The sequence below is a fragment of the Hemiscyllium ocellatum genome, chromosome 16, assembly GCF_020745735.1.
Source record: "Hemiscyllium ocellatum isolate sHemOce1 chromosome 16, sHemOce1.pat.X.cur, whole genome shotgun sequence".
NCBI lineage: Eukaryota > Metazoa > Chordata > Chondrichthyes > Orectolobiformes > Hemiscylliidae > Hemiscyllium > Hemiscyllium ocellatum.
Window position 1 is genome coordinate 72,400,668 of NC_083416.1, and position 26,829 is coordinate 72,427,496.

Genomic DNA, 26,829 nt, shown 5'->3' on the forward strand with positions numbered 1-26,829 from the left:
CCACAACATCAAATAGTCCATTTAGGACGAAGCTGAGGAAAAATTTCTTCACTCAAAGGTAGTGTACCTGAATATATATTCAAGAAAGGGATAGTTTCTTCAGATTATTTAGGTATCAAGAGTTATGAGGAGAAAGTGGAAACATAGCATTTGATAGAGGATCAACCATGATCATATGGAATGGTCGAGCAGGCTGAAAGGGTTGAATGGCCACCTCCTGCTTCTGGTTTCTATGTTTCAGCACCAGCCATGACTCCTCAGGTATTGAACTAGCCCATGTCCATATGCAGCAAGACCTGGATTGTATCCAAGCTTGGGCTGATAAGTGACAACTAATATTCATGCCAGGTAATGAACATCTGAAAGATTAAACTATCTCAGAGTGGCATTAACTGAGTGGTATTATCACTAGACGACCCAGGTAATGTCCCAGAAACTGGGTTTGAAATCTGCCATGGTAGATGATGGAATTTGAATTCAATAAAAATCTGGAATAAAGAGTTTAATCAAGAAACTGCTGCTGAATTTTGGAAAATCCCATCTGGTTTACAAATCTCCTTTAGGGAAGGAAATCTGCTGGCCTACAGGTGACCCACAGCAATGTGGTTGAGTCTTAAGCTTCCTCTGGGTGATTGGGAATGGATAATAAATACAGGCCTTGCCAGCAATACCCACAACCAACAAATGGAAAAAATCCAGTCATCACCCCTTAACATTCATTGGCATTATGCCTTGAATCCTCTACAATCAGTATCCTGAAGTTTATAGTTGACAAGAAACTGAATTGCATGAGCCATATAATGAATGTCACAACAAGAACAAGTTAGAGGCTGAAATTCTATAGTGAGTGTCTCCCCAGTGCCAGTCCACCACCTACAAGTCGTGAGCAAGAGAGTAATCTTCACTTGCCTAGGTGGGTGCAGATCCAACAACAATCAAGAAGCTCAACACCATCCAGAACAAAACCGCTGAGCTTCTTAACATGCATCCACCACTTTTAATATTCACTCCTATCCCCAATGATGCTCAACAGCAGAGTGCACCATCAACAAGATGCACTGCAGAAATTCATCAAGCCTCCTTAATCATCACTTCCATACTCATAAGATCTACAAGGGCAAGGGCAGTAGATAAGTGGAATCACCACCTCTGCAAGTTCCCCTCAATACACACCATCCTAATGTGAAAATAGATTGCTGTTCCTTCACTGTTATTGGGTCAAAATCCTAAAACCCCTTCCCTGTGGATGTCCTGACTGTCAAAGATAACAGGGATTAAATAAGGCATCTCACCAACATTTTCTCTGGAGCTGGTAGGGATGGGCAATAAATGCTGGTCTATCTAGACACCCACATCCCATGAACAAAATTTTAATAAGCCCTTAAAATGATAGTGGGCTTTTGAAAAGCATTACTGACAGGATATGTTTCAGCTGAATTAGTGGGGAGAATAATTCTGATAATCTCAAGAACTGAGCAATTAGCGTCATTAAAAGACATAGGATAGAAACAGACTTTGGTCCAACTCATCCATGCCAATCAGACAACCTAAATAATACTTGTTGCTTTTGACTCATATCTGTTTATACCCTTCCTATTCATGTAACCATCCAGATGCCTTTTAAATGTTGTAACTGTACCAGCCTTCACTACTCCTTCTAACAGCTCATTCCATACCCACACCAACCTCTGCATGAAAGCATTGCCCCTTAGATCCCTTTTCAATCTTTCCCTTGTCACCTTGAGCCTATGCCCTCCAGTTTTGGACCAAAAAGACCTTGTCTATTCAGCCTATTCATGCCACTCATGATTTTATAAACCTTTGTAAGGTCACCCTTCAGCCATCCACACTCCAGGGAAATCAACTGACATGAAACAATGTTGGCTGTTGTAATAAATCATAAACAAATTCGGGGGAACTGATACAAAAATCTTTAACAAAAGGGAAATTTTGGAGAAACTCAGCCTCTGTGGAGAGAAAACAGAGTTAATGTTTCACAATGCAGACTTTGGACAGGGCACAAAGATATTGTCTGGATTGGAATGTGTTAGCTATAAGGGAAGGTTGGATGAATTTGGATTATGGTACATCCACTCCATAGATGATGCCAGATATGCTGACTTTCTCCACCACTTTCCAGTTTTATCATTGTAAGCTGATCAGGCTCCATATAATGGCATAAGTTGTTCTTCAGTTAGCAGCTGAAGTCTCATAACTGCCCAACATAGATCAAACAACTGCGATATGAATCCAAAATAGATCATTCAGGAGAAACTCAGCAGATCTGGCAGCATCAGTGGAGAAAAGTTAAAATTTTGATTCTAGCAATGTTTCATCAGAACTGAAGAAAACAGAATGGGCACTGGACTCAAAACATTAACTCTGTGCTTTCTTGCTGCAGAAACTGCCAGACCTGCTGAGATTCTCCAGCAGTTTCTGTTTTTGTTTCTCATGACTCCCTGCTTTGTCAACCTCTGCCTCTAGGTGGAGTCCACTACGTCAGTGCGTATTCTGAAGAGGAAGCCAGGCACTAAGACCCAGAATAGGAACAGCGGCTAATGTGGTGGTGGTAATAGACATTGGAGACTTTAAAGGTGAGAATACAGGGTGGAAGCAAGAGGAACAACAGGACTGAGAGTCGGAATGTAAGACGTCAGACGTGCATGTAGACACACTGCAAGAGTTTTAAATATTCAATTCATGTTTAAATATCAATAACTCAATATTAAATTAGCACATTTATATTATTAATAATATTGAAGTAAAACAACATTGATTAGATTAGATTACTTACAGTGTGGAAACAGGCCCTTCGGCCCAACAAGTCCACACCAACCCGCCGAAGCGCAACCCACCCATACCCCCACATTTACCCCTTACCTAACACTACGGGCAATTTAGCATGGCCAATTCACCTGACCCGCACATCTTTGGATTGTGGGAGGAAACCGGAGCACCCGGAGGAAACCCACACAGACACGGGGAGAACGTGCAAACTCCACACAGTCAGTCGCCTGAGTCGGGAATTGAACCCGGGTCTCAGGCTCTGTGAGGCAGCAGTGCTAACTACTGTGCCACCGTGCCGCGCACAAAAAAAAACATTAATGAGTCATTGTCAAGTGGAGAGTTACCGTATTCAGGTTGTTTGATTCTTATGGAATAAAATTATTTTTATTTACACTTAATGTGACTTTTTTCCTTTGGTGGGCGGGATGAATGCAGAAACTGTAGTTACTGAGTGCGGATGAATACGAGGATTGGGTGTTTAAAGATCGGTGGCACTAGAAGGCCATTTAGCCCATTGCAGGCCGGTGAAGAAATATCATCTATGCCCCCTTTTCAATTCTTGGAATGCGGCCTCCTGTGGTTATGTCTCAGTCAATGCACATCCCTGTGCGGGGACTGGTTCTGTATCTCTCACCCTCAGTCACCTCCAACAACCTCAGAGAAAAACCTCAAGCCTGCTCTGACCCTTAGAATCATACAGTGCAGAAAAGGTCCTTTGCCCCATCCAGTCGGCACCTATAAACTATTCTAAGTCTACATCAGTCCCATTGTCCAGCACTGAGCCCACAGCCTTGAAAGTTACGATGTTGCAAGTGCTCATTCCAAGTACTTTTTAAAGGTTGTGAGGTTTCCTGCCTCAACTAACGTTCCAGAAGTGCATTCCAGAGCCCCACCATCCTCCCAAATCCACGCTCCTTAGTTCTTCAAAGTGAAGTGAATGGACCTTGTTATGACAGCTCACCGCCTGGGTACTGGGCAGAGGGCAAAGGCAGAGTGAACTCAGATAACGATAACCCTTTCCCCGATCAAACGCTGCTGGGTTTAAAGGCTGAGGAACTGTTCCAATTCATAGCATGGATGCTGGCCATGAACGAGAAATGTGAGGGCGGGGAACAGTGGGAGGGTGATGGATTTTCAGATTGGTGCAAAAACCACAAAGGAATGGGGAGGGGATTGATCAGCTCAGGAGGATGGGGGTGGTCTTGGTGTCTTCCTCTGTGTTTAGATAGATATCAGCAGCTCGAGCAAATATTTACTCGTGATAAGTTAACTGCACACACTTCATAAAGCCTAGGAGCAAATCGCTAAAGTCCACCGTCAGTGCTACGATGGAGCTCCAGGGGAAAGTTGCGCTGGTCACAGGCGCTGCCCAAGGCATCGGGAAAGCAATTGCTGAAATCCTCCTGAAGAACGGCGCTAAGGTAACATTTCTGCTGGAATCAGTTCCTGTCAATTTCCCCGTGCAAAGAAAGGCGACCATTGCCCAGGCAGTGTGTTCAGAAGTGCAGCAGTTTGTGTTAACTTGATGACTGACCTGGAACAAGCGGTACGTAAAAGCTAGGTTGAATAATGAGTTTCAAATTGGAACTTAACTGCAGGGAAAACCATATTCCAGCAGTTTGCAGGAATAGCCAGGCTGTAAATATGCAATGGCAGAAGGTGTAACACCTATCTATCTACCGCCCTCCTCCTCACTATCCAAGGCTGCAGACACCCCTTGCAGTTGAAGCAACCTCGTCTACTGTATTCGCCGCTCACAATGTGGTCTCTTGGTGGGGAGGTGAAGCATAGGCTGGGTGAGGGCCTTGCAGAATACCTGCGTTCTGTCAGCAAAAAAGACAATCAGTTTCCTGTTATAAAGTCATCGAGTCGTACAGCACAGAAACTGACCCTTCAGTCCAATCCCTCCCTGCCAAACAGACGTCCCAATCTGACCTAGTCATATTTGCCAGCATTTTGCCCATATTCTTCTAAACACTTCCTATTCGTGTACCAGTCTAAATGTCTTTTAAATTTTACTTGCCTCTGCAACTTCCTCTGGCAACACATTGCCTACGTGCATCACCCTCTGTGTGATAAAGGTGTGGCTTCGGTCCTCTTTACATCTTTGCCCTCTCACCTTAAAACTACACAGTCTAGTTTTGGACTCTCACACCCTAGGAAGAAGACCATGGCTATTTACCCTATCCATATCCTTCATGATTTTATAAACCTCCATAAATTCAACCCTCAGCATCCCACACACCAAGGAAAAAAGCCCCACCCTTTTCAGCCTCTCCCTATATCTAAAACCCTCCCGTCCCAGCAACATCCTTGTAAAGCTTTTCTGCATCTTCTTCAGTTTAACAACATCTTTCCTGTAGCAGGAAGACCAGAATTGAACACAATATTCCAAAAGTGGCCAAACCAATATCGTTTATAGCTACAACAGGATAGCCCAATCCTATACTCAATGTTCTGACCAGTGAAGGCAAATATGCCAAATGCCTGCTTCATGACATTGTTTATCTGCGACTCGACTTTCAATGAAATATGCACCTGCACCTCGAAATCTTTTCATTCAGTATTGTTCCCTGGCACCCACCATGTTAACTGTGTAAGTCCTGCCCTCTTGTCACTTTAACACATCACTGGTTCCCTGATCAACATCTCTGCCTTGGGTTTGCTGCAGTAGTGTAGGGAGAAAGCAAGGACTGCAGATGCTGGAGATCAGAGTCTGAAAGTGTTGGCCTGGAAAAGCACAGGAGGTCAGGCAGTATCTGAGAAGCAGGAGAATCGAATTTTTCGGGCATAAGCCCTTCATCAGGAATGTAGGTGGGTGGAGGGGGTGGAAGGGATAAATAGGAGGGTGGAGATGGGGGCAAGTTAGCTCAGAAGGCAATAAGCAGATGTAGGTGGGGAGTGATAGTGATTGGTCGGAGGGAAAGGTGGAGCGGATAGGTGGGAAGGCAGGTAGACTGGTAGGACAATTCGAGAGGACACTGCTGAGCTGGAGGATTGGATCTAAGATATGCTACAGGCCCTGTCATCATATGGGCCTTGTCGTCATATGGACAGCTTTCAGCACAGCTAACCCATTTTCACTTATCATCTCCATTAACAGCTCTTCTTTCTGTCTGGCCCCTTTGTTTGACTCACTGTTTTACTTTCCTATCAAGGTGGCATCTCCGCCTATCGCTTACTCCTTTACTACAACCATCCTCTGTCTTCAGCATATGTACCATGCCTTTTTAGCTACTATCAGTTCTGAAAATCAGTCACTGTACTCAAATTGTTCACTCTGCTTTCTGTCCACAGGTGCTGCATGATCTGCAGAGTTTCTCCACCAATATCTGTTTTTGTTTAGGTATATGGGTAACCTAATTTGATTTTTGTTCGTCTGTCATCATAATAGCAAAAGTTCTTCAGAGTGGAGTCTTTACCTGTTTCAATGACCTTGCTTTTATTCACATTTAAGATGTGGGCATTGCCAGCTGCAGCAGAATTTATTGCCCATTTCTAGTGCCCTAGAAAAGGTGGTGGTTAGCTGCCACCTTGAATCACTGCAGTCCATACGCTATAGCTAGAAGTACTGTTGGGAAGGGAGTTGCAGGATTTTGACCCAGTGACAGTGAACAAACAGCGATGTATTTTCAAGTCAAGATGGTGAGTGGCTTGGAGGAAAATTGCAGGTGATGGCATTCCCAGGTGTCTGCTGCCCCTGTCCTTCAAGATGGAAGTGGTCGCAAGTTTGAAAGGTACTGTCTGAGGAGCTTTGCTAAATTCCTGCTCTCTTGTAGATATATTATGCAGCAAATCCTTGTTTTCTGCGGGTTGACCATAAGACATAGAAATAGAAATAGGCCATTCAGCCCATCGTGTCGGCCATTACATTAAAACATGTCTGACTGGGGGGAGTTGAGGTCAAGTATGATTTTCCTTCTTATTGGCTCCTTCACAATTGTTGCAGACCTGTAGCTGCTAAATACCTTCGGACTTGAGCAACTCGGGCAGTAGTTATGCTGCCAAGTCACTTTTGGTGGTTGATGTTGAAGGTCCCCATCCAGATTACATTCTGTGCCCACATGCAGCAAGACATGAATTTCAAGAAATATTTGTGCAACATAAATGTAAGGCAGTTACCATCATCAATAAGACTGTTATTGATCATAACTCCTTGACATTCAATGGGGGTATCATTACTGAAACCAATCCCTTCACCGCTCCTCCCTCCCCAACCCTCCCCATTATCAACATCCTGAGGTCATGTGGGGGAGGTTATCAGTAACCAAAAACTCAACTGGACTAGCCATATAATTAATGTGGCTACAAGTACAGGTCACAGTACCCTTTGGCAAGTGAATCACCTCTCCTCTTCACACAACCTGACCACTATCTAGAGAACTCAAGTCGAGAGTATGATGAAATACTTGCCTAAATGAGTATAGCTCCAGCAATAAGCAAGAAACGTGACACCATCCAGGACAAAGCAGTCTGCTTGATTGTCAACATATGCACAAATATTCACTCTTTCACTATTGATGCACAGTGGCAGCAGTGTGTACCACCTGTATGTCCCATGAAAAAAATCATTTGAAAAGAAGATGAAGATTTAAGAATTTGTCATATGGTTAGTGTTCAATTAATTGATCAGTCCTAGGGGATCTAGTTAAAATTAATGAACAACACTAAAGGTTTCTGAATTCTTTAGTTAATATTGAGATACATAAATAATAATTGTAAAGTAGATTATTTAAATTACACTTTATATTAGGGAATTCTTATGTGATCACAAATAATACAGAATATGTCAATAAATAGAGAAATACAGCTTTCTCATTTTCTCTTTGAAGAAATGGACTATCCTTGGTTGCCATCTCCAAACCAGTCGTTAAACTCACTCTCTCCAAATACTCTTCAATTCTAGCTCACCCTGTTGATAAACTATCAGGCTGCTAATCTGGCATTCAGGAATGATGAATTGAAATTTTCTCCAACTAAATGTTTGGAAGATTAAAACCATAATTTCTGTTTTCCTGTCCAACCCCCATTCCCTAACTACTGACTTCATTCCTCCTCATGACAATGACCTGTGATTCAGCAAATCTGTTCATAACCTTGGTGTTGCATTTGATTCTGAGATGACCTTTGGTCCTCAAAATTGCACCATCTCTAATTATCTTTTAATATTTCTGTAATATCACACTGCTGTGCCTCTCTCCAATGATCTGCTGTTGAAACCCTCACCCATACTTTCATTTACCTCCACACATGACTATTCCAATGTACTCCTGGCTGCTTTCCCATATTCTATATGCCTTAAACTTGAATTCACCCAGAACCCAGCTACCTAACTACACAACAATTCCCATTGTCTTTCTTCCTCTGTACTCATTAGTGCAAAGAGGTGAGATAGCTGATGATCTGCAACTATCCTGATACTAGTAAAAAGTGAGGTCTGCAGATGCTGGAGATCAGAGCTGAAAATGTGTTGCTGGTTAAAGCACAGCAGGTCAGGCAGCCTCCTAGGAACAAGAAATTCGACGTTTCGGGCCAGAGCCCTTCATCAGGAATGAGGAGAGTGTGCCAGGCAGGCTAAGATAAAAGGTAGGGAGAAGGGACTTGGGGGCGGGGCGATGGAGATGTGATAGGTGGAAGGAGGTCAAGGTGAGGGTGATAGGCTGGAGTGGGGTGAGGGGGAGAGGTCAGGAAGAAGATTGCAGGTTAGGAGGGCGGTGCTGAGTTGAGGGAACCGACTGAGACAAGGTGGGGGGAGGGGAAATGAGGAAACTGGAGAAATCTAAGTTCATCCCTTGTGGTTGGAGGGTTCCCAGGCGGAAGATGAGGCGCTCCTCCTCCAGCCGCCGTGTTGTCATGTTCTGCCGATGGAGGAGTCCAAGGACCTGCATGTCCTTGGTGGAGTGGGAGGGAGAGTTAAAGTGTTGAGCTACGGGGTGGTTGGGTTGGTTGGTCCGAGCGTCCCAGAGGTGTTCTCTGAAGCGTTCCGCAAGTAGACGGCCCGTCTCCCCAATATAGAGGAGGCCACATCGGGTGCAGCGGATGCAATAGATGATGTGTATGGAGGTGCAGGTGAATTTGTGGCGGATATGGAAGGAGCCCTTGGGGCCTTGGAGAGAAGTAAGGGAGGAGGTGTGGGCGCAAGTTTTACATTTCCTGTGGTTGCAGGGGAAGGTGTCGGGAGTGGAGGTTGGGTTGGTGGGGGGTGTGGACCTGACGAGGGAGTCACGAAGGGAGTGGTCTTTGCGGAACGCTGATAGGGGAGGGGAGGGAAATATCCTAGCATCCTAGGGAAATCCTAGGATGCTGCCTGACCTGCTGTGCTTTAACCAGCAACACATTTTCAGCTCTGATCTCCAGCATCTGCAGACCTCACTTTTTACTCGAAGCGAATCCTCTTGCAAGGATGCCTTCCTTGAAGAAGCTCTCTTCCTCCCTCTACAAGATCCAACCCCAACCTCACCCCTCCACTCCCTCCGCTCCAACCCCAACCTCACCATCAAACCGGCAGACAAGGGAGGCGCGGTAGTAGTTTGGTGCACCGACCTTTATACCGCTGAGGCCAAATGCCAGCTCGCGGACGCCTCCTCTTATCGCCCCCTTGACCATGACCCCACCTCCCACCACCAAACCATCATCTCCCAGACCATCAATAACCTCATCACCTCAGGGGATCTCCCATTCACCGCCTCCAACCTCATAGTCCCACAACCCCGCACCGCCCGTTTCTACCTCCTGCCCAAAATCCACAAACCTGACTGCCCCGGCCGACCCATTGTCTCAGCCTGCTCCTGCCCCACTGAACTCATCTCCGCGCACCTCGACACGGTTCTGTCCCCTTTAGTCCAAGAACTCCCCACCTACGTTTGGGACACCACCCATACCCTTCACCTCCCCCATGATTTTCCCTTCCCCGGTCCCCAACGCCTTATTTTCACGATGGACATCCAGTCCCTGTACACCTCCGTCCCCCATCACGAAGGACTCAAAGCCCTCCGCTTCTTCCTTTCCCACAGCACCAACCCGTACCCTTCCACTGACACCCTCCTCCGACTGACTGAATTGGTCCTCACCCTGAATAACTTCTCTTTGCAATCCTCCCACTTCCTCCAAACTAAAGGAGTTGCCATGGGCACCCACATGGGCCCCAGTTATGCCTGTCTCTTCATAGGATATGTGGAACAGTCCATCTTCCGCAACTACACTGGCACCATCCCCCACCTTTTCCTCCGCTACATCGATGACTGTATCGGCGCTGCCTCGTGCTCCCACGAGGAGGTTGAACAGTTCATCAACTTTACCAACACCTTCCATCCCGACCTCAAATTCACCTGGACTGTCTCAGACTCCTCTCTCCCCTTCCTAGACCTTTCTATTTCTATCTCGGGCGACCGACTCAACACAGACATCTACTATAAACTGACTGACTCCCACAGCTACCTGGACTACACCTCCTCCCACCCTGCCCCCTGTAAAAACACCATCCCATATTCCCAATTCCTTCATCTCCATCGCATCTGCTCCCAGGAGGACCAGTTCCAATACCGTACAGCCCAGATGGCCTCCTTCCTCAAGGACTGCAGATTCCCCCCAGACGTGATCGACGATGCCCTCCACCGCATCTCCTCCACTTCCCACTCCTCCGCCCTTGAGCCCCACTACTCCAACCGCCACCAAGACAGAACCCCACTGGTTCTCACCTACCACCCCACCAACCTCCGTATACAGCGTATCATCCGCCGTCATTTCCGCCACCTCCAAACGGACCCCACCACCAGGGATATATTTCCCTCCCCTCCCCTATCAGCGTTCCGCAAAGACCACTCCCTTCGTGACTCCCTCGTCAGGTCCACACCCCCCACCAACCCAACCTCCACTCCCGGCACCTTCCCCTGCAACCGCAGGAAATTAAAACTTGCGCCTACACCTCCTCCCTTACTTCTCTCCAAGGCCCCAAGGGATCCTTCCATATCTGCCACAAATTCACCTGCAACTTCACACACATCATCTATTGCATCCGCTGCACCCGATGTGGCCTCCTCTATATTGGGGAGACGGGCCGCCTACTTGCGGAACGCTCCAGGGAACACCTCTGGGACGCTCGGACCAACCAACCCAACCACCCCGTGGCTCAACACTTTAACTCTCCCTCCCACTCCACCGAGGACATGCAGGTCCTTGGACTCCTCCATCAGCAGAACGTAACAACACGATGGCTGGAGGAAGAGCGCCTCATCTTCCACCTGGGAATCCTCCAACCACAAGGAATGAACTCAGATTTCTCCAGTTTCCTCATTTCCCCTCCCCCCACGTTGTCTCAGTCGGTTCCCTCAACTCAGCACCGCCCTCCTAACCTGCAATCTTCTTCCTGACCTCTCTCCCCCCACCCCACTCCAGCCTATCACCCTCACCTTGACCTCCTTCCACCTATCACATCTCCATCGCCCCTCCCCCAAGTCCCTCCTCCCTACCTTTTATCTTAGCCTGCCTGGCACACTCTCCTCATTCCTGATGAAGGGCTCTGGCCCGAAACGTCGAATTTCCTGTTCCTAGGAGGCTGCCTGACCTGCTGTGCTTTAACCAGCAACACATTTTCAGCAACTATCCTGATACTTACAATAACACCCATAACATAGGTATGAGATATGGGTCACATAGCGTTGAAGACTTCAGTTAAGTTTTGTACATTCAACCAACAGACATTTGTATGTCTGGCACTAAGCTAATTCCTTCAGATGTATTACTATCTCATGCTTCTGTCAGCATGTTATGATGTAAGAGGATGGAGATCAGCAGGATGGAGCCAGAGATCTTTATGAAAATAGGTCACAGCAGATACAGTGCTGACACCATAAGCATGTCCTTAAAAGGTATATTCCATGTGTGCTGTGAGAAATAAGACATCTCCCATTTTCCAAAGAAAAACAGGATGTAAATTTGCTTGCTACCAGGAAGGTTTGTTTTTAGATGTTTTGTCACCATATGGTACTGGTGTAATGGCCCACTTTTGATTTATGTGTTTTGGTCTCTTAAGGTGGATGATATCATTTCCAGTTTTTTTTTCTCAAATGTTGGTAAAAGGGGTCCATATCACGATGTTTATTGATGGAATTCCGATTTGAATGCCAAACCTCTAGAAATTCCTGTGCTTGTCTCTGTTTAGCCTGTCCTAAGACGGATGTATTGTCCCATTTGAAATGGTGTCCTTCTCCGTATGTATGTATGGATAGTTAATTTATTTAAATGGGCCACAACACACTGCAGCACCTAGGAAATATGAGCAGCAGAAGAAAAATACCTATACAATGTAGTCAAGAAGAACAGGTACCCAATAAATACAGTCCACTGATTCCTAAACAATAAACCCAAACAAACAGACACAATGCTCCCAGAATCTTTAGCCACACTAACATACATCAAAGATATCTCTGATATGACTACCAGACTGCTCTGACCAATTGGCATCATGGAAGCCTACAAACAACACACTTAAACAGCAGCTGAGGAACCTAAAGAACCCTACATGAACAACCACCAAAACAAATGTCATTTTCAAAGTATCATGCAAGGACAATAACAAACACGACATCGGACAGACAGGCAGAAAGCTAGCTACCAGGATACACGAACACCAACTAGCCACCAAAAGATATGACCCGCTATCATTAGTATCCTTACACACAGATGAAGAAGGACACCACTTCGACTGTGACAACATATCCATCCTGGGTCAGGCTAAACATAAACGTGTGCGGGAACTCCTAGACGCCTGGCATTCAAACTGGAAATCCATCAGTAAACACATTGATTTGTACTCTATTTACCAACCTCTGAGAAAAAGAACCAGAAATAATATCACCCACCTTAAGAGATCAAGACACATAAATAAAAAGCTGGATATAACACCAGCATTTCACTGGTGGCTTACTGATGATGTTACCTAAAATGGTGACGAAACATCTGAAAACAAACAATCTGAACCTCAACCTGAGCTATAAAACTTCTCCAAAATCACAAAAGGAAACCAATCCCAAACAGATAATTGTACAGAGGCTCAGAGTCAATTCCGTAATATTATAGACAGTTAAAATCAGTGTTAACAAAACTCATAATTCAGTTTTGATATAATGTTTTGGATCTTTGACGACTTGTCCCAAGCTGATAATCATATGATCATATATCGTAGAGTCATCATAGGATCCCTACAGTGTGGAAACAGACCATTTGGCCCAATTAGTCCCCATCAACCCTCCAGATAGGAACTCTCACAGACCTATTACCCAATCATATTACTTTACTTTAACCCCTGACTAAATGCACCTCTCTATGCACCCTTGAACACTATGGGCACCACCTGCAACTGCTTCATTAACAACCTCCCCTCTGTCATAAGGTCAAAAATGGGGATGTTCAAAGATGAGCTGGCTCAGGACTGATAGATAACTTTGATACATAACTTTTTAAATTTTTCTTATTCTTAAAACTGTTAAAAATGGCACAAGATCAAGGTGACAGTGAAAAGGCTTTTCATTGTATTTTATTGTCTTTCTCACTGTAAAATACATGTGACAATAAAATCATTCATAATGTTCAGCACCATTCGTGACTCCTCAAAAAAGAAAGCACTCCATATTCAGATGCAACAATAGCTAGACAATATCCAGGCTTGGGCTAACAAGTGGCAAGAAATATTTATGCCATATTAATGCTAAGTGATGACCATCGCCAATAAGAAACAAACAAACTAATGCTCTTTGACTCTCTGTGGTGTCACCATCTCTGAAACTCAATACCTTTGGGATTAACATTGACCAAAAACTCAACTGAACCTGCTACATAAACACACAAGAGCAGGTCAGAGGTTATAAATTCTGTTGCGAATAACTCACCTCCTGACTCTCCAAATCCTGTTCATTATCGACAACTCACAAGTCAGGAGTGTGATGGAACACTCCCCACTTGCTTGGGTGAGTGCAACTCTAACAGCACTCAAGAAGCTTGACACCATCCAGGACAAACAAGCCCACTTGATTGGCACCACATCCATTCCTTCCACCACCAATCTTCAAAATCAGCAGTGTATCCTATGTATAAGATGAACTGCAGACATTCACCAACGATCCTTAGACAGCACTTCCCAAACCGACAATCACTTCCAACTGACAGTCTATCCACCTGACCCACCCTGCCCATGACCTATCCCAAACCCACTTTCCAACTCATTCTATCCCACCAAACATCTTTACTCCTGGCCCAACTCCACCCCCATCCTCCCAAAGCTGACTCAACACCATCTGGTTTCCCCTGATAAAACTATTCTAAATCTACACTCATTTCACTTTCCAGCATTTGGTCCATTGCCTTCAATGTTGTGTCACTTCAAGTACTGACGCAAGTACTTTTTAAAGGTTGTGAGGTTTATTGCCTCAACTACCCTTCCAGGCAATGCATTCCAAACCCCCGCCACCCTCTGGATGAAAAGAAACCTTCCTCTAAACCTTCTGCTTTCACCTTAAAATTATGTCCTGTTATTATTGAACTGAGGGAGAACAACTTTTTCACATCTGCCTTGTCTAAGCCCCTCAGAATCATTTATACCTCCATCAAGTCCCCTCTCAGTCTTAAAACACCTCCAGCTTGGTACCATTTGAACTCCTATCCCCCTTATTAATACAATAATGTTACTACTGCACACTTTCTTCATCTGCTGTTGCTTTTGAAAGAAGCTTTGGTTTGAATGAATTCTTTTTACTCATGTTAAAGCAACAGCCCATGCCCTAGGAATGAGAAATCTCTACATTATGTCCTCCAAGGAGCACTGCACCAAATCAGAGCTGAAGCATCCTCCAACAGAAGTGCATTCAGAAAAAATCAGAAGACATTCAGTGTACAGTTTTCATTTGTCTGGTCAGGTTTAGAAGTAGGAATTAAAATGGACCATTGACTGACCCAAGCTCTCCTCAGACACTTTGACTGACCCATTTGTTTGCTTTAAGATCCTTTAGGACTGAACCATGTGTTTTGCTTCTTTTAGGTGAGTCTGTTGGATATCAATGTACCCACAGGGGAGGCTACCAAAGCGGCCTTTGAACAAATCTATGGAGCTGAGAGTATTTTGTTCCTTCCATGTGATGTAAGATCTGAGAATCAGCTGAAAGGTACCAGTTCAAACACTAATTTTATCAACATGCCACTGACTTCTTCTTTCTGAATGACTAGTTTTGAAACAGATGCTTTGCTGTAACCATTGGGAGTAACAATCAGCTGGAGTGAGTGTGAATGGGAGTTACATTGTTGGCAGTAGTAAGTTTATACACTGCAATATGATTGATTAAATATAATCAATGCAGCATTGAGGATCAACTTTCATTTGCTGAGAAAGGATGAGTATATATTCACCCTTAGAAATTGGGCCCTCAGAGCAGGGGGTAAATATCCACCCAGAAATGGGACACTTCATTGGGAGCACAGATTCCAGAATTCAATCCTCAATCTGCTCAGGCACCAACTGGTACTTTCCTGTGAGCCTCAGTTTCAGGGTCTCAGTGTTCCTGATGGAGGATCACAGTCGAAGTGTTCCTTGTTTAGACACTGGTGGTGTTCAGTACCTGCTCCTTGTGTCGGTTGTGGTTTAGATGGTCCTGGTTTAGTGTCCCAGGAGTGAGTGCATGTTCTAGTTTAGTGTCTCAGGTCTCCTGATAATGGTTCTCAGAGTCTGTCCAGTTCTGGCCATAAGACTTAATTTGTTGCCTCTTGCTAGGAAACAGGTATATTCCTCAATGGTTTGTTGTCACACACTCTTCCTATCTTTCAAGTGTGTGTGTGGAGGAGGGGAGATGCTTTGTGCAAATGTACAGTTGGCTTTTATTTTAGGATTTTGATGGTTGCAGATTGTGGAAAACAGACTGAAGGGTAATCTAATTGAAATATGCGAAACTATGGGAGGCAAAGACTTGGGGAATCAAGAAAATCTATTCCCTATGGCAGATGTATCTCAGGCCAGACGGTACAAGTTTAAAGTGAACAGTAAATGGTTTACAGGAGACCTGAGGAAAAAATGTTTCCACCCAGAGCATGGTGGAAGTATGGAATGCACCGCCTGAAAAGGTGATGGAGATAGGTGCTCTTGCAATGTTTAAGAAGCATCTGAACAAGCACTTAAAATGCCAGAGCATAGTAGGCTATGGACCAAGTGCAGTTAATTGGGACTAGCGTAGTTTGGTGTTTGTTGGTTTGCATAGACATGGTTGGCTGAAGGGCCTGTTTCTCTGCTATATCTCTCTATGACCCTATGACTCAGTAACTTAATGAATAATTCTGAGGAATGTATTTAGTGTTGTTTTGTTTGTTCAAAGATGTTGTAAATTTTGCTTATCAACTGCATTCATTGTCTTTTCCAGATTGTTTCAGCAAAACTCTTGAAAAATTTCAGAAATTGGATATAGTATGTAACAATGCAGGGATCTTTGATGAGGAAAACTGGGAGAACTGCCTCAATATAAACCTGGTATGTGTCGATTGTATATTGTTTATTTTAATTGGGTTTCATGTAAGCTCAAATAACAATTATTGAAACTGGAACGTGGTTGAATTTGGAGGTAAATGTTTTGAAGGTTTAATTCTGTAAATCAATGTAAGGCTCGTCAAAGAATGGTTCTAATAATATCCTTGACCCAATAGGAGTATGTACTCCTATGGTAGGTTGCTGAGGCTGAGGATAGTTAGGTTAAATCATTGATCCCTCACTACCAGAGGTACCTTCATGTGACATCTATTCCCTTTAGAACCTGGCCAGCTCAGACAATGATGGTGGCAGTCTTGTCACAGCTCATGTTTCTAAGCACCACTAACCAATGATAGACATGGAAGTCCCGATCCAGAATAAATTCTGAAGCCTTCTTTTCCTCAGATCAAGTGATCTTTATCACAGATGTGCTGTGATCTGAGATTGTCGGGAGAATGGGATGGAGGGTCTTGAGATATGTAAGAAAGAAGGATGGGAGCTGATGACCAGCAATAATTTCCCAAATTTTATTGACATCACACCATGGCAATTTTTAAATTTGCTCATGGGATATGGGTATAGTTGCCTCGGGACATTTGAGAAGGTGGTGATGAGCTCCTTCTTAAACTGCAACAGTCAATGTGCTATAGATCCACCCAAAATGCCATTAGAGAGGCAATTAAAGGAATAAGACCCAGCGACACTGAAAGAATGGTGATATATTTCCGAGTCAGGATAGTGGGTGGCTTGGAGTAGAATTTGCTGATAATGATATTTCCATTGACTTAGAAGATTTTAACTGTTCTTATTGAGCAGCAGAAGATATTTGTACAGCTGAAGGCATATGTCATTCGTATGTTCTTAAGACATTTCACACAACAGGAACAAATATTGAAGTACAAGTTCAGATTCTGTGAAGGCATCTGTTGTGCCAAGGGAGCAGGAGATGCCCATAAAGGTGGGAGAAGACTACGGTCTGTTAACTGATCATGATAATTCAGTCATTACAAATTCTTGGCACCTTCCTGGTCAAAGTGTGGACTGCAGATGCTGGAGATCAGAGCTGAAAATGTGTTGCTGGAAAAGCACAGCAAGTCAGGTAGCATCCAAGGAACAGGAGAATCGACATTTCGGGCATAAGCCCTTCTTCAGGAAGGCTTATTTCTGAAGAAGGGCTTATGCCCGAAATGTCGATTCTCCTGTTCCTTGGATGCTGCCTGACCTACTGTGCTTTTCCAGCAACACATTTTCAGCACTTTCCTGGTTAATCTACTTTTGATAATTATGATCCAGTTCCTGTGCTAGAACGTCAAAACTGTACCTAAGAAAATTTAGTAGGCAATTCCATCCCTTTTAGTTTATTATATAGGAATGTTCCATATCCATATACAGTAAGGTTTGTATAACATCCACATAAATATAGGAAATATTACCTCTATCACTTTCTCAAAGGAAATGAGAATGAACATTCAAAGTTGGCCTGGGTGATCACCACTCCAGACAGGAATGAAAACAATGTAATTCATCATTAAGTGCGGTAAAAAGCATAAGCTGAGGACCGGTTGCTGGGAAACATCATCACCAGTCACATTCCATCACCACGGCCAGTCTGCTAATCGATTTCCTGCGGATATCAGTGGGTTACTATTTATTAACTATTCCCTGATACAACTTATCGATAGCATTTTGCTGTTGCCCTTTTGGACAGTATATTGAATTGTTGTTAACCTTTGTTAAACTTTTAAACTTTTTATCTGCATATGATGTCAAGCACTCCCTTCCTTATCTTTCTATTCAAAGTAAACACCTGGTCTTTATATTTATTCAGAAACATGTTGCTCAAATCTCACCACATTGATTTGAATCTGGATCCCAAATCCATCCCATTAACCAGGTCACTGATTGATTTAATCCATTATACCAACCTGTTGATCCACCCACTGACCAATCTTCACAGCACCGTAACCAGTTTACTCATTCCACTGAATATCCTCTTCATTCAACGGATCAGTTTTTTTTTCCAGTAACCAGTTTGCCAACCCTGAGTTTGTCCACCCTGTTTAACAGACTGCCTATTCCACAAATCATTTTGCATCTTTCCACAGTGTTTTACTGCTTGTCGTTCTACTATTACCTAATTTTTATGTGTTCTGCTAATGCTTGAATGTACTTTTGCTGGGTGAATTTGAATGTAGCTTGCTGTCCATATATATCTCTCTGTACTTTGCAACTGCTTGTACATGTCATTTTTTTAACATTGTCTGAATGGGCCTGCTCCCTATTGATTCCTATGATATTTGTATTGCAGGTTAGTGTAATTAAAGGAACTTATCTGGGAATACAGCACATGAGTAAAAAGACTGGAGGGAAAGGAGGAGTGGTTGTTAATATTGCCTCCATAGCAGGTAACTAACCAAAGTAACAATAGTTTATCAATGAATATCCTAACTGTTTCCTGAGAATTCTGAAGAACATCCACAGTGGACAAATGACATTTTCAGGGGAAGTCATTTTACACGTAATATACAGCAAAGGAAAATACATTTAACCTCCACACAAGCTGCTGGTCATCTGATTCAACTCACAACATCACTCAACTTCTGTAACTTCCCTTCAAGTGTCATTCACCTCAAGCCATTCTCTCTCAATCACAAGATGATTACATTCGAATCACTTCTGGTTTTTCCTGAGTTCTTTACTGCGTTATGGAGATGTGGGTGTATTGTAACTTTAAGAGAGTAAAGCTGATAGAACTACCTGACAGCACCAAATATTCTCAATCAGGTAACAATGTAACACTTGTCAAAAGCTAGATTAGCCATTGCCTGGAAGCAACAAAACAGATTCGAATTAGGCCAATCAGTTTAAATTATACCTCGAAAAATACCAATTTTCAAAGAAGGTTGAATTTAGTATATTGACAATCATAAAAGCCAATGGCACAATCTGATACTTTGGGGGTATAAGACCAGGGAAAATTGAACAGTTGGGAGGAGAACAGTCATGCCACTAGCATGTAGAGATTGCCCAAAAAAAGCTCTCTTAAAGGTGCCTTTATCAATCAGTTACCTGTGAAACAGAATCCCAGAGAAGAAGAAAGGAAGACAGAAATATAGAGAAGAACCGAAAGCTGCCTGGTTTTGAGATAAAATATTTTGTTTTGTGAATCTTAATTAGGATTTTTATTGGGCCAGTATTGTAGAGGGGAAAGTAAAAGATAGATTAGCGGAAGGGGTTGTAAATAGTTATTAGTTAATTATTCTCTGTTTTACTTTAAGAAATAAAGTTGTTAATTTTTACTTTAAATAGTTCTTGGCCTCTCAAATTTTCACAGATTATTGCATGGGATAAATCTTTTCTGGGTTGCTGATTTAAATTAAGCAGAAGGGTTTGCAACGTGTTGTAATTGTTTGCAATGCAGGGTAAACACTCCTGCTTAATTTAAAGTAGAAACACAGAAAAGATTTATCCCATGCAATAATCTGTTAATTCTTCAAATAAAACAGAGAATAATTAACTTACAACTATTTACAACTCCTTCGTCTAACCCATCTTTTATTTTCCCCTCTACAATACTGGTCCGATAAAAATCTTGATTAAGATTTACAAAACAAAACATTTCATCTCAAAACTAGGCAGCTTTCGGTTCTTCTTTGTATTTCTGTTTTCTTTTCTTTTTCTTAGGGATTTCTGCTTCACAGGTTACTGATTGATAAAGGTACCTTTTAAGAAGCTATTTTTTGGGGATTCTCTACATGCTGGTGGTGTCGCAGTTCTCCTCCTAACTGTTCAATTTTCCCATTCATATGCCCCCAAAGCTTCAGATTGTACCATTGGTCTTTAAAATTGTCAATATATTAAATTCAAATTTGATTGGAAATTGGTATTTTTTGAGGTATAATTTAAACTGATTGGCCTAATTTAAATCTGTTTTGTCATTTCCAGGCAACCAGCTAATCTAGCTTTCGACCAAGTGTTACATTGTTACCTGATTGAGAACATTTGGTACTGTCAGGTAGTTCTACCAGCTTTTAACTCTCTTAAAGGTACAGTGCACCCATATCTTCATAACAACTGGATTTGTTAGTGTGGTGGAAATTAAATCGATTTGACTCAACTGTTAACATGAGCAAAGAAAAGAAATTGACCCAGTACATTCAGCTAGATGCCTCAATGTAAGGTGTACCTGAGAATTGTTCAGATACTCGGCTTATACTGTTTCTTATGATTGTCTCAAGGGCAAAGACTGGTAAAACTCAAGTTGCTATTCTCTCATCCCCTTGTCTTGGACATAGCAGTTCTTCAGCTTTCACTGAATTTGACTGTCTCAAGGTCAAGTTGAATGTTGACAAAGTTCAAACAGAGACAAGCTGACTGCAAACCTCATCAAAGTATTGTTTACAAAGCTCAACACAGCATTAAACTTTAGAAAAGCATTCTCTTTCAAATTTCACAGTAAATGGATAATTTTCCATTACAGTTAGTGACTGTTTAATAGTCCATAGAAGCACACAAACATGAGAAGCTCTTTGGCCCATCAAATCTGTACTGCCAAAAATATACTGAATCTACACTTTCCAGCGCAAGGCCCATCAGAGACCCACTACAGTGTTGCCTAACTCTGAGAGACAACAGTCCATATGTAGACAAAGATATAATGTAGACAGTTAGAGCTCTATAAAATGCAATTAATTTACTAAGGATTTAAACAAATAAGATACATTGTCTGAGATGGAACTCCTGTCACTGTCTTCACCACACCTCCTGACCTCTGGTACCTCTTGCAGAACTATTCTTTGAAGTCTTGCTGAAAATTAAGGATTTCCTAGGCTGCTGTCTACACAGATCTGTGCCAAATGTGTGCTTTGTTTTGAATTATCTGTGTACATGACCAATCCTGAAAGTTTTGACTTATTTGGTAGAGACAGTAGTTACTGATTTCCTACAATGTTAGCTCTTAGCAGACCTGAATTTCTCAGCATAATTACATTCACATAACATTCACATAACAGCCAATTGTAAAGTCTCCTATCAGTTCCTGTTAGCTGCAGCCTAATCAAACACAGTTGACCTTGAGTTTTGGATTACAACACAAGTCAAAACATTTTTTTAAGTCTCTTCTATTATAACCCCATCATCTATTCCTCAGCCTTCTCTTTCCTAAAACTATGAGCCAAGCCTAATCCTTCATCCCAGTAATTTACACTGACACTTCAGCTTAGCAATAAGGGAATGTTGCTCTGCTATCAGAAGCTGAGATGTTAAAATGAAACTATGCCTGCCCCTCAGGGGACTTGCAAGTTATCATTGCTACTGTTTTAAAGAAAATCAGGGGATATATCCAGTGTCCTGATTAGCATTTATCTAAATAGTCCTTTAGTAGTACATAAATGTAGAATGTAGCTAAACAAAATCCATATTGCTTTACATTTATCACAGCAATTCTCAAGAAAAAACAAAGTAAACAGAAAACTACATTTATACTGCATGTGAGGAATATATAGATTGGTTGACAAGTGGATTTTCTTGGTAGAAGCATTGCCTGGAGAAGGTATTTATGACTGACTGTTTATTGCTTAACTTTTGTTTAAATTTTAGATTTAGTAAATGCAGGTAAATGTGATCAGGGCTATTTGTGTATGTGAAGGGGAAGTAGTGAATGGACTGAATTACCTAATTCTATGTATACACATTCCCATATATTCACATGTTTCAGTTTGATGGAGTGTTTGATGCTAACTCTCGGCTGTTTTGTGGTGAACAGGTCTGTGTCCTTTCTTGCGTGCACAAGTTTATGCAGCCTCCAAGTTCGGCGTGGTAGGATTCACATCATCGCTGGCTGTGAGTGTTATGTCATACTGCAAAGAATAACTGTTTTCTGTATAAATAATGCACTAATCCTGTGTAAGAAACTAAGAACAAGGACCAGCCATAGAGCAAGTAGCAGGCCACATTGTTCCTGAAGCTTGCTCTGCTACTCAATAAGATGAGAGCTCAGTTAGGACCTTAACTTAATTTTCTCACCCTAACTCCAGAACCCCTGATTCCCTTAGTGCCCAAAAGTTTGTCAACGATGACCTTGAATATAGTCATGAACTGGGTATCCACAGTCTCACATAGTGGGATGGCTATCCAGGGTGGATAAATACCAAACATTGGCGTGGAAGATACAAAAGCCATTAGGCTCCTTGTGCAAACCTGTGTTTAGATTAGAGTGCTGCTGGAAAAGTACAGCAGGTCATGCAGCATCCGAGGAGCAAGCAGATAGACGTTTCAGGCAAAAGCCCGTCATCAGGATTCCTGATTTACCTGCTCCTCTGATGCTGCCTGACCTGCTGTGCTTTTCCAGCACCACTCTAATCTAAACTCTGGTTTCCAGCATCTGCAGTCCTCACTTCTGCCTTGTGCAAACCTGTGTCCACTTGGACCCAACTACACCATACTTGGATCTCCAAGAGTGGCATCTGCTGGTCCATGAACTTTGGTTTTTTTTCAGACTCCATGGCTCCTTTTCTTCTATGTAATCCCAGTGCTCCTAGATGGTGATAGGTGGTAGATGAAAGGTGCCAACTGTTTAATTGGCACGCACCTCTTACTTATGAAATAGAAGCTTCAGTCAACTATGTGTGTGCTTAAACCAATATGATCATGACTGGTTTTGGACTCCAACACCACTTTCCTGCTTTATCCCTCATATCCCTGAGGGACCAAAGATCCATCTCAGCCTGAAATGTATTCAACAGCTAAATTGTAATTTTCTGGAATGGAGAACTCCAAAGCTTCACTATCCTTTGAGTGAACTTCCTCATTTCTCCTCATCTCATGCCAAAATGATTGAACCCATTCTCTAGATTTCTGAGCCATGGGAAACAATCTCTACACACTGACAGAATTTTACAAAGTTCAATTAGACCAACTTCCATTCTTCTACTGACAGGAGAACGTCACATAGGGGCCTCACCAATCACTAGGACAACTGTTGGAAGCCTGGCATTGCTTCTCTCCTGGAGGCACAACACAATTTCATGGCAATCAGGTGCTCCTCTGAACAGCTTCAGACCTTCCAATCAATTAAGTGAATGGTAGCCATTGTCAGTATTACATTGGAGTGTAGAGGAGGATGGATCCCTAGATAGAGTGTGTGTGGATGATATGCAGCTTGTGGAGTTGGGGTTGACATAAGGTTGGAAGAAAGCACATGTGCAGTGGCTTTTAGCACACCAGCCCATATTTTTCGATGCAGGGTCCTTCGGTCAAATACAATGTGCATGTCGATGCTCCCATCTCTGCCCTGTCTCTTGCTCCTGTCCCCAGCCCTGCCATGCTGTTGCTGAAAAATGCTAGGATTCGCTGAGTAGCCATGTCAAGCTTCCATTTTCCAGTTACAGTGAATGGTATCATTAAATGATTACTTAAGAGATTCAATTGGCCTCCAAAAGGAAAAGCTACCGAACACCCTCCTCACCAATACTTTGGTTGATGGGACTTTGGAAGGCAACAGGTTCCTACCCCTCAACTCTTCTACCTAATCAAATGGCTTCCTCATTTTTGACTTTCTTTGGTTGTGGGGGAAAGGCTGGTCATTATATTTTGCACAGTATTTGAAAGTGAGGATAGCAGATGCTGGAGATTAGATTAGATTACTTAGTGTGGAAACAGGCCCTTCAGCCAACAAGTCCACACCGACCCGCCGCAGCGCAGCCCATCCATACCCCTACATTTACCCCTTATCTAACACTACGGGCAATTTCCCATGGCCAATTCACCTGGCCTGCACATCTTTGGACTGTGGGAGGAAACCGGAGCACCCGGAGGAAACCCACGCAGACACGGGGAGAACGTGCAAACTCCACACAGTCTGTCGCCTGAGGCGGGAATTGAACCCGGGTCTCTGGCGCTGTGAGGCAGCAATGCTAACCACTGTGCCACCGTGCCGCCCACATTGCAAGCATTGCACATTCAATTCCTGATGAATAGCTTATGCTTGAAACATCGACTCTCCTGCTCCTTGGATGCTGCCTGACCAGCTGTGCTTTTCCAGCGCCACACTTTTGACTCTGATCTCCAGCATCTGCTATCCTCACTTTCAAATACTGCGCAAAATATAATGACCACCCTCTCTCCTACAACCAAAGAAAAGTCAAAAATGAGGAATCATTTTTGACTCATCAATTGTGGCAAGACTTCTTCATTCCTGTATTCTAACCTCCTTGCAAGCAAAGGCGACACGCATTTTGCCTTCCTAATTTTTACTGGACCAAGATGCTAACTTTGTTTTCCTTCTTTGAGTAAACACCAATCTCTCTGAGCATCAAGCTTTGCAAATTTCATGTCTTTTAAAATATTCTGCTTGCCTACAATAATGAAGAAAGTGCATAACTGCGTATTTATAAATTTATAATTCATCCATCACACTGTTACTATTATTTAATTTACTTAAGCATTATTACAACCACTTTGTGACCTCCTCACAGCTGACATTTTTGTCTAGCTTTGAATGGTTAGCAAATGTCAATATCTTACTTTGGCTCTTTGCCAAATTCATTAACATAGATTGCAAATAGCTGAGGCCCCAATACTGATCATTGTGGATCTCCAATTGTCACAGCTTGCCTACTGGAGAATGAATCATTTGCTTCCTGTTCATCAACTGATTGTTTATGCGTGCTAACATATTATACACAATCCCATGAACCATTTCAGTGAAATCCAACAGTACGACATTGGCTGCTTCTGCTTTATTGACATTGTTAGTTAGATCCTCATAGATGAAGCAGGAGACACTCCTCAAACTGATTAATGGCTAGAAGGCTGTGTGGCAAGTGAGTCTTGAAAAGGGGAAGCTTGCTCCAAACATTTTACACCTGCAATGAAAGATGAGCCGAAGGTATAGGGATTGACAGGCAAGTCTAATCAGATTGAATATATTAATGCCCCTGACAGTTACATGTGTTTGAATTGTGCTGCCTCTCAAGTGAACCTCATACAAAGCACAAACACTTTCCAGGGAACTTGGGCTGGATGGGGAGGTATTATCACTTAACTGTTAATCCAGAGACCCAGGAAATGCTTTGGAATCAGATGTTCAAATCCTACCACTGCAGGTGATTGGAAAAAAACCATCTGGTTCACTAATGTTCTTTAAGGAAGGAAATTACCATCCTTTGTCTGTCTCCAGAACCACTGCAAAGAGATTGACTCTCAATTGCCCTCTGGAATTGGCAACAAATGCTGGACTAGCCAGCAATGCCCTCATCCAATGAGTACATTAAAACATTAACTGCTGATCCCCCCCGTCTGCTGCAGTCAGGATGGACCATCATCACAAAACTCCACACAAACCGGGACCTGAGAGCTTCCTGTCAGAAAGTTGTAAAGTTCTATAAGACTCAGAGAGTATGAGATCTCACAGAGTTTCTGCTTTCAGCTGACCTGCCTTGAGGAGCATGGGGTTCAATTACAAGCACTGTGTCCTGGAGTCGTCGAAACTCCACTTGTGACAAAAATGGAATCAGACTTTGCTCCGGACATGAAGGAATGGCTTGGGAAGATGGTCACCAGATATGGAATGCTGAAGTGAGTATGAGCATAATCAGGAACTGGGGTTAAAATCGATAGGATGAAAACATCCTATCTTCAAGTGTTGAAAAGGAGTATTTGTAGAGTGATGACCTGTGGTATCCATGAAGTGACACAGATTGATTTCTGAATCTTCAGCATTAACCTGAGAATTTGCATGTTTGACTTGATGAATCTGCAGAATGATGTGTGAGCAGATATGCAAACTACCGTGGAGTGTCAACTGGAAATCAATGATGTTGGCTGTTTCTCCTTTATCAACCCTGCTAGTCAGATCCTCCCAGATTGGGTAGAAAGCACAGTGGTGTGCTGCCTTAACACACTGAAAGATTTTGAGTTCTGATCGTGGGATATTTTAAACTAATTAGATGAATGTTCAGGATTACCTTCTGCTTTTTTCAGGACCTCACAGGTTGCAGAGGGATTCTTGCAGCTTGTCATGGATCAGACCAGGAATGGGGCATTGCTGAAGGCATTGGAAATTGGTAAATTTGAGTATGAAGCCCTCCCTGCGATTTTTCCAGAAAATCCAAAATCTACTTAGGGACCTAATGGATTCAAGCAACAAGTCACTGAGAACAGTGGAAAATTTAAACCTGGTCAAAAATAAAATGATTACCAGTTTAATTGGTGGTACTCCTTTTGGTGTTTTCATATTAAATTGTTGATTTAAATCAGAACTGATCGAGGCTGTGTTATGTTCTCATAAGAAGCATCCTGATGATACCATTGCTACAGCATAGCATGAAACCTGAGGGTATAAGGATCTCGCACTGCATCTTACCTCCAATCACTTGAAGCATCACACTCTACAACAGAGTAGCATGCTTCCAGTAACTAATGGCTTAACATTGACCCAGCTACCAAGTGGCTGAGAAAAGTGACGGTTGTTCATAATAGTAAGTTGCATAAATGTCTGTTGGATTCATCAATACTGATATCCATGCCCAGTTTCTTATGTT

At 42.9% G+C, this 26,829-nt stretch overlaps 1 protein-coding gene across 1 annotated transcript; it reads left to right on the plus strand.

The window, feature by feature from the left end:
• LOC132823269 (15-hydroxyprostaglandin dehydrogenase [NAD(+)]-like) lies at positions 1-26,462 on the plus strand. Its single transcript, XM_060836918.1, has 9 exons — positions 1-58; positions 2,485-2,594; positions 4,077-4,208; positions 14,819-14,942; positions 16,185-16,291; positions 18,597-18,693; positions 22,053-22,129; positions 25,716-25,864; positions 26,270-26,462. The coding sequence occupies exons 3-9, from the start codon at positions 4,116-4,118 to the stop codon at positions 26,409-26,411; spliced, it is 789 nt and encodes a 262-aa protein (XP_060692901.1). The 5' UTR covers positions 1-58; positions 2,485-2,594; positions 4,077-4,115; the 3' UTR covers positions 26,412-26,462.
• The last annotated feature ends 367 nt before the right edge of the window (positions 26,463-26,829 follow it).

Excerpts from the sequence above, each read along its gene's own strand:
- LOC132823269 (XM_060836918.1), top strand. The coding sequence starts at position 4,116 with ATGGAGCTCCAGGGGAAAGTTGCGCTGGTCACAGGCGCTGCCCAAGGC. Across the intron at positions 4,209-14,818 it reads TCCTGAAGAACGGCGCTAAG|GTGAGTCTGTTGGATATCAA; the intron begins GTAACATTTCTG and ends TGCTTCTTTTAG. Across the intron at positions 18,694-22,052 it reads TAATATTGCCTCCATAGCAG|GTCTGTGTCCTTTCTTGCGT; the intron begins GTAACTAACCAA and ends TGTGGTGAACAG.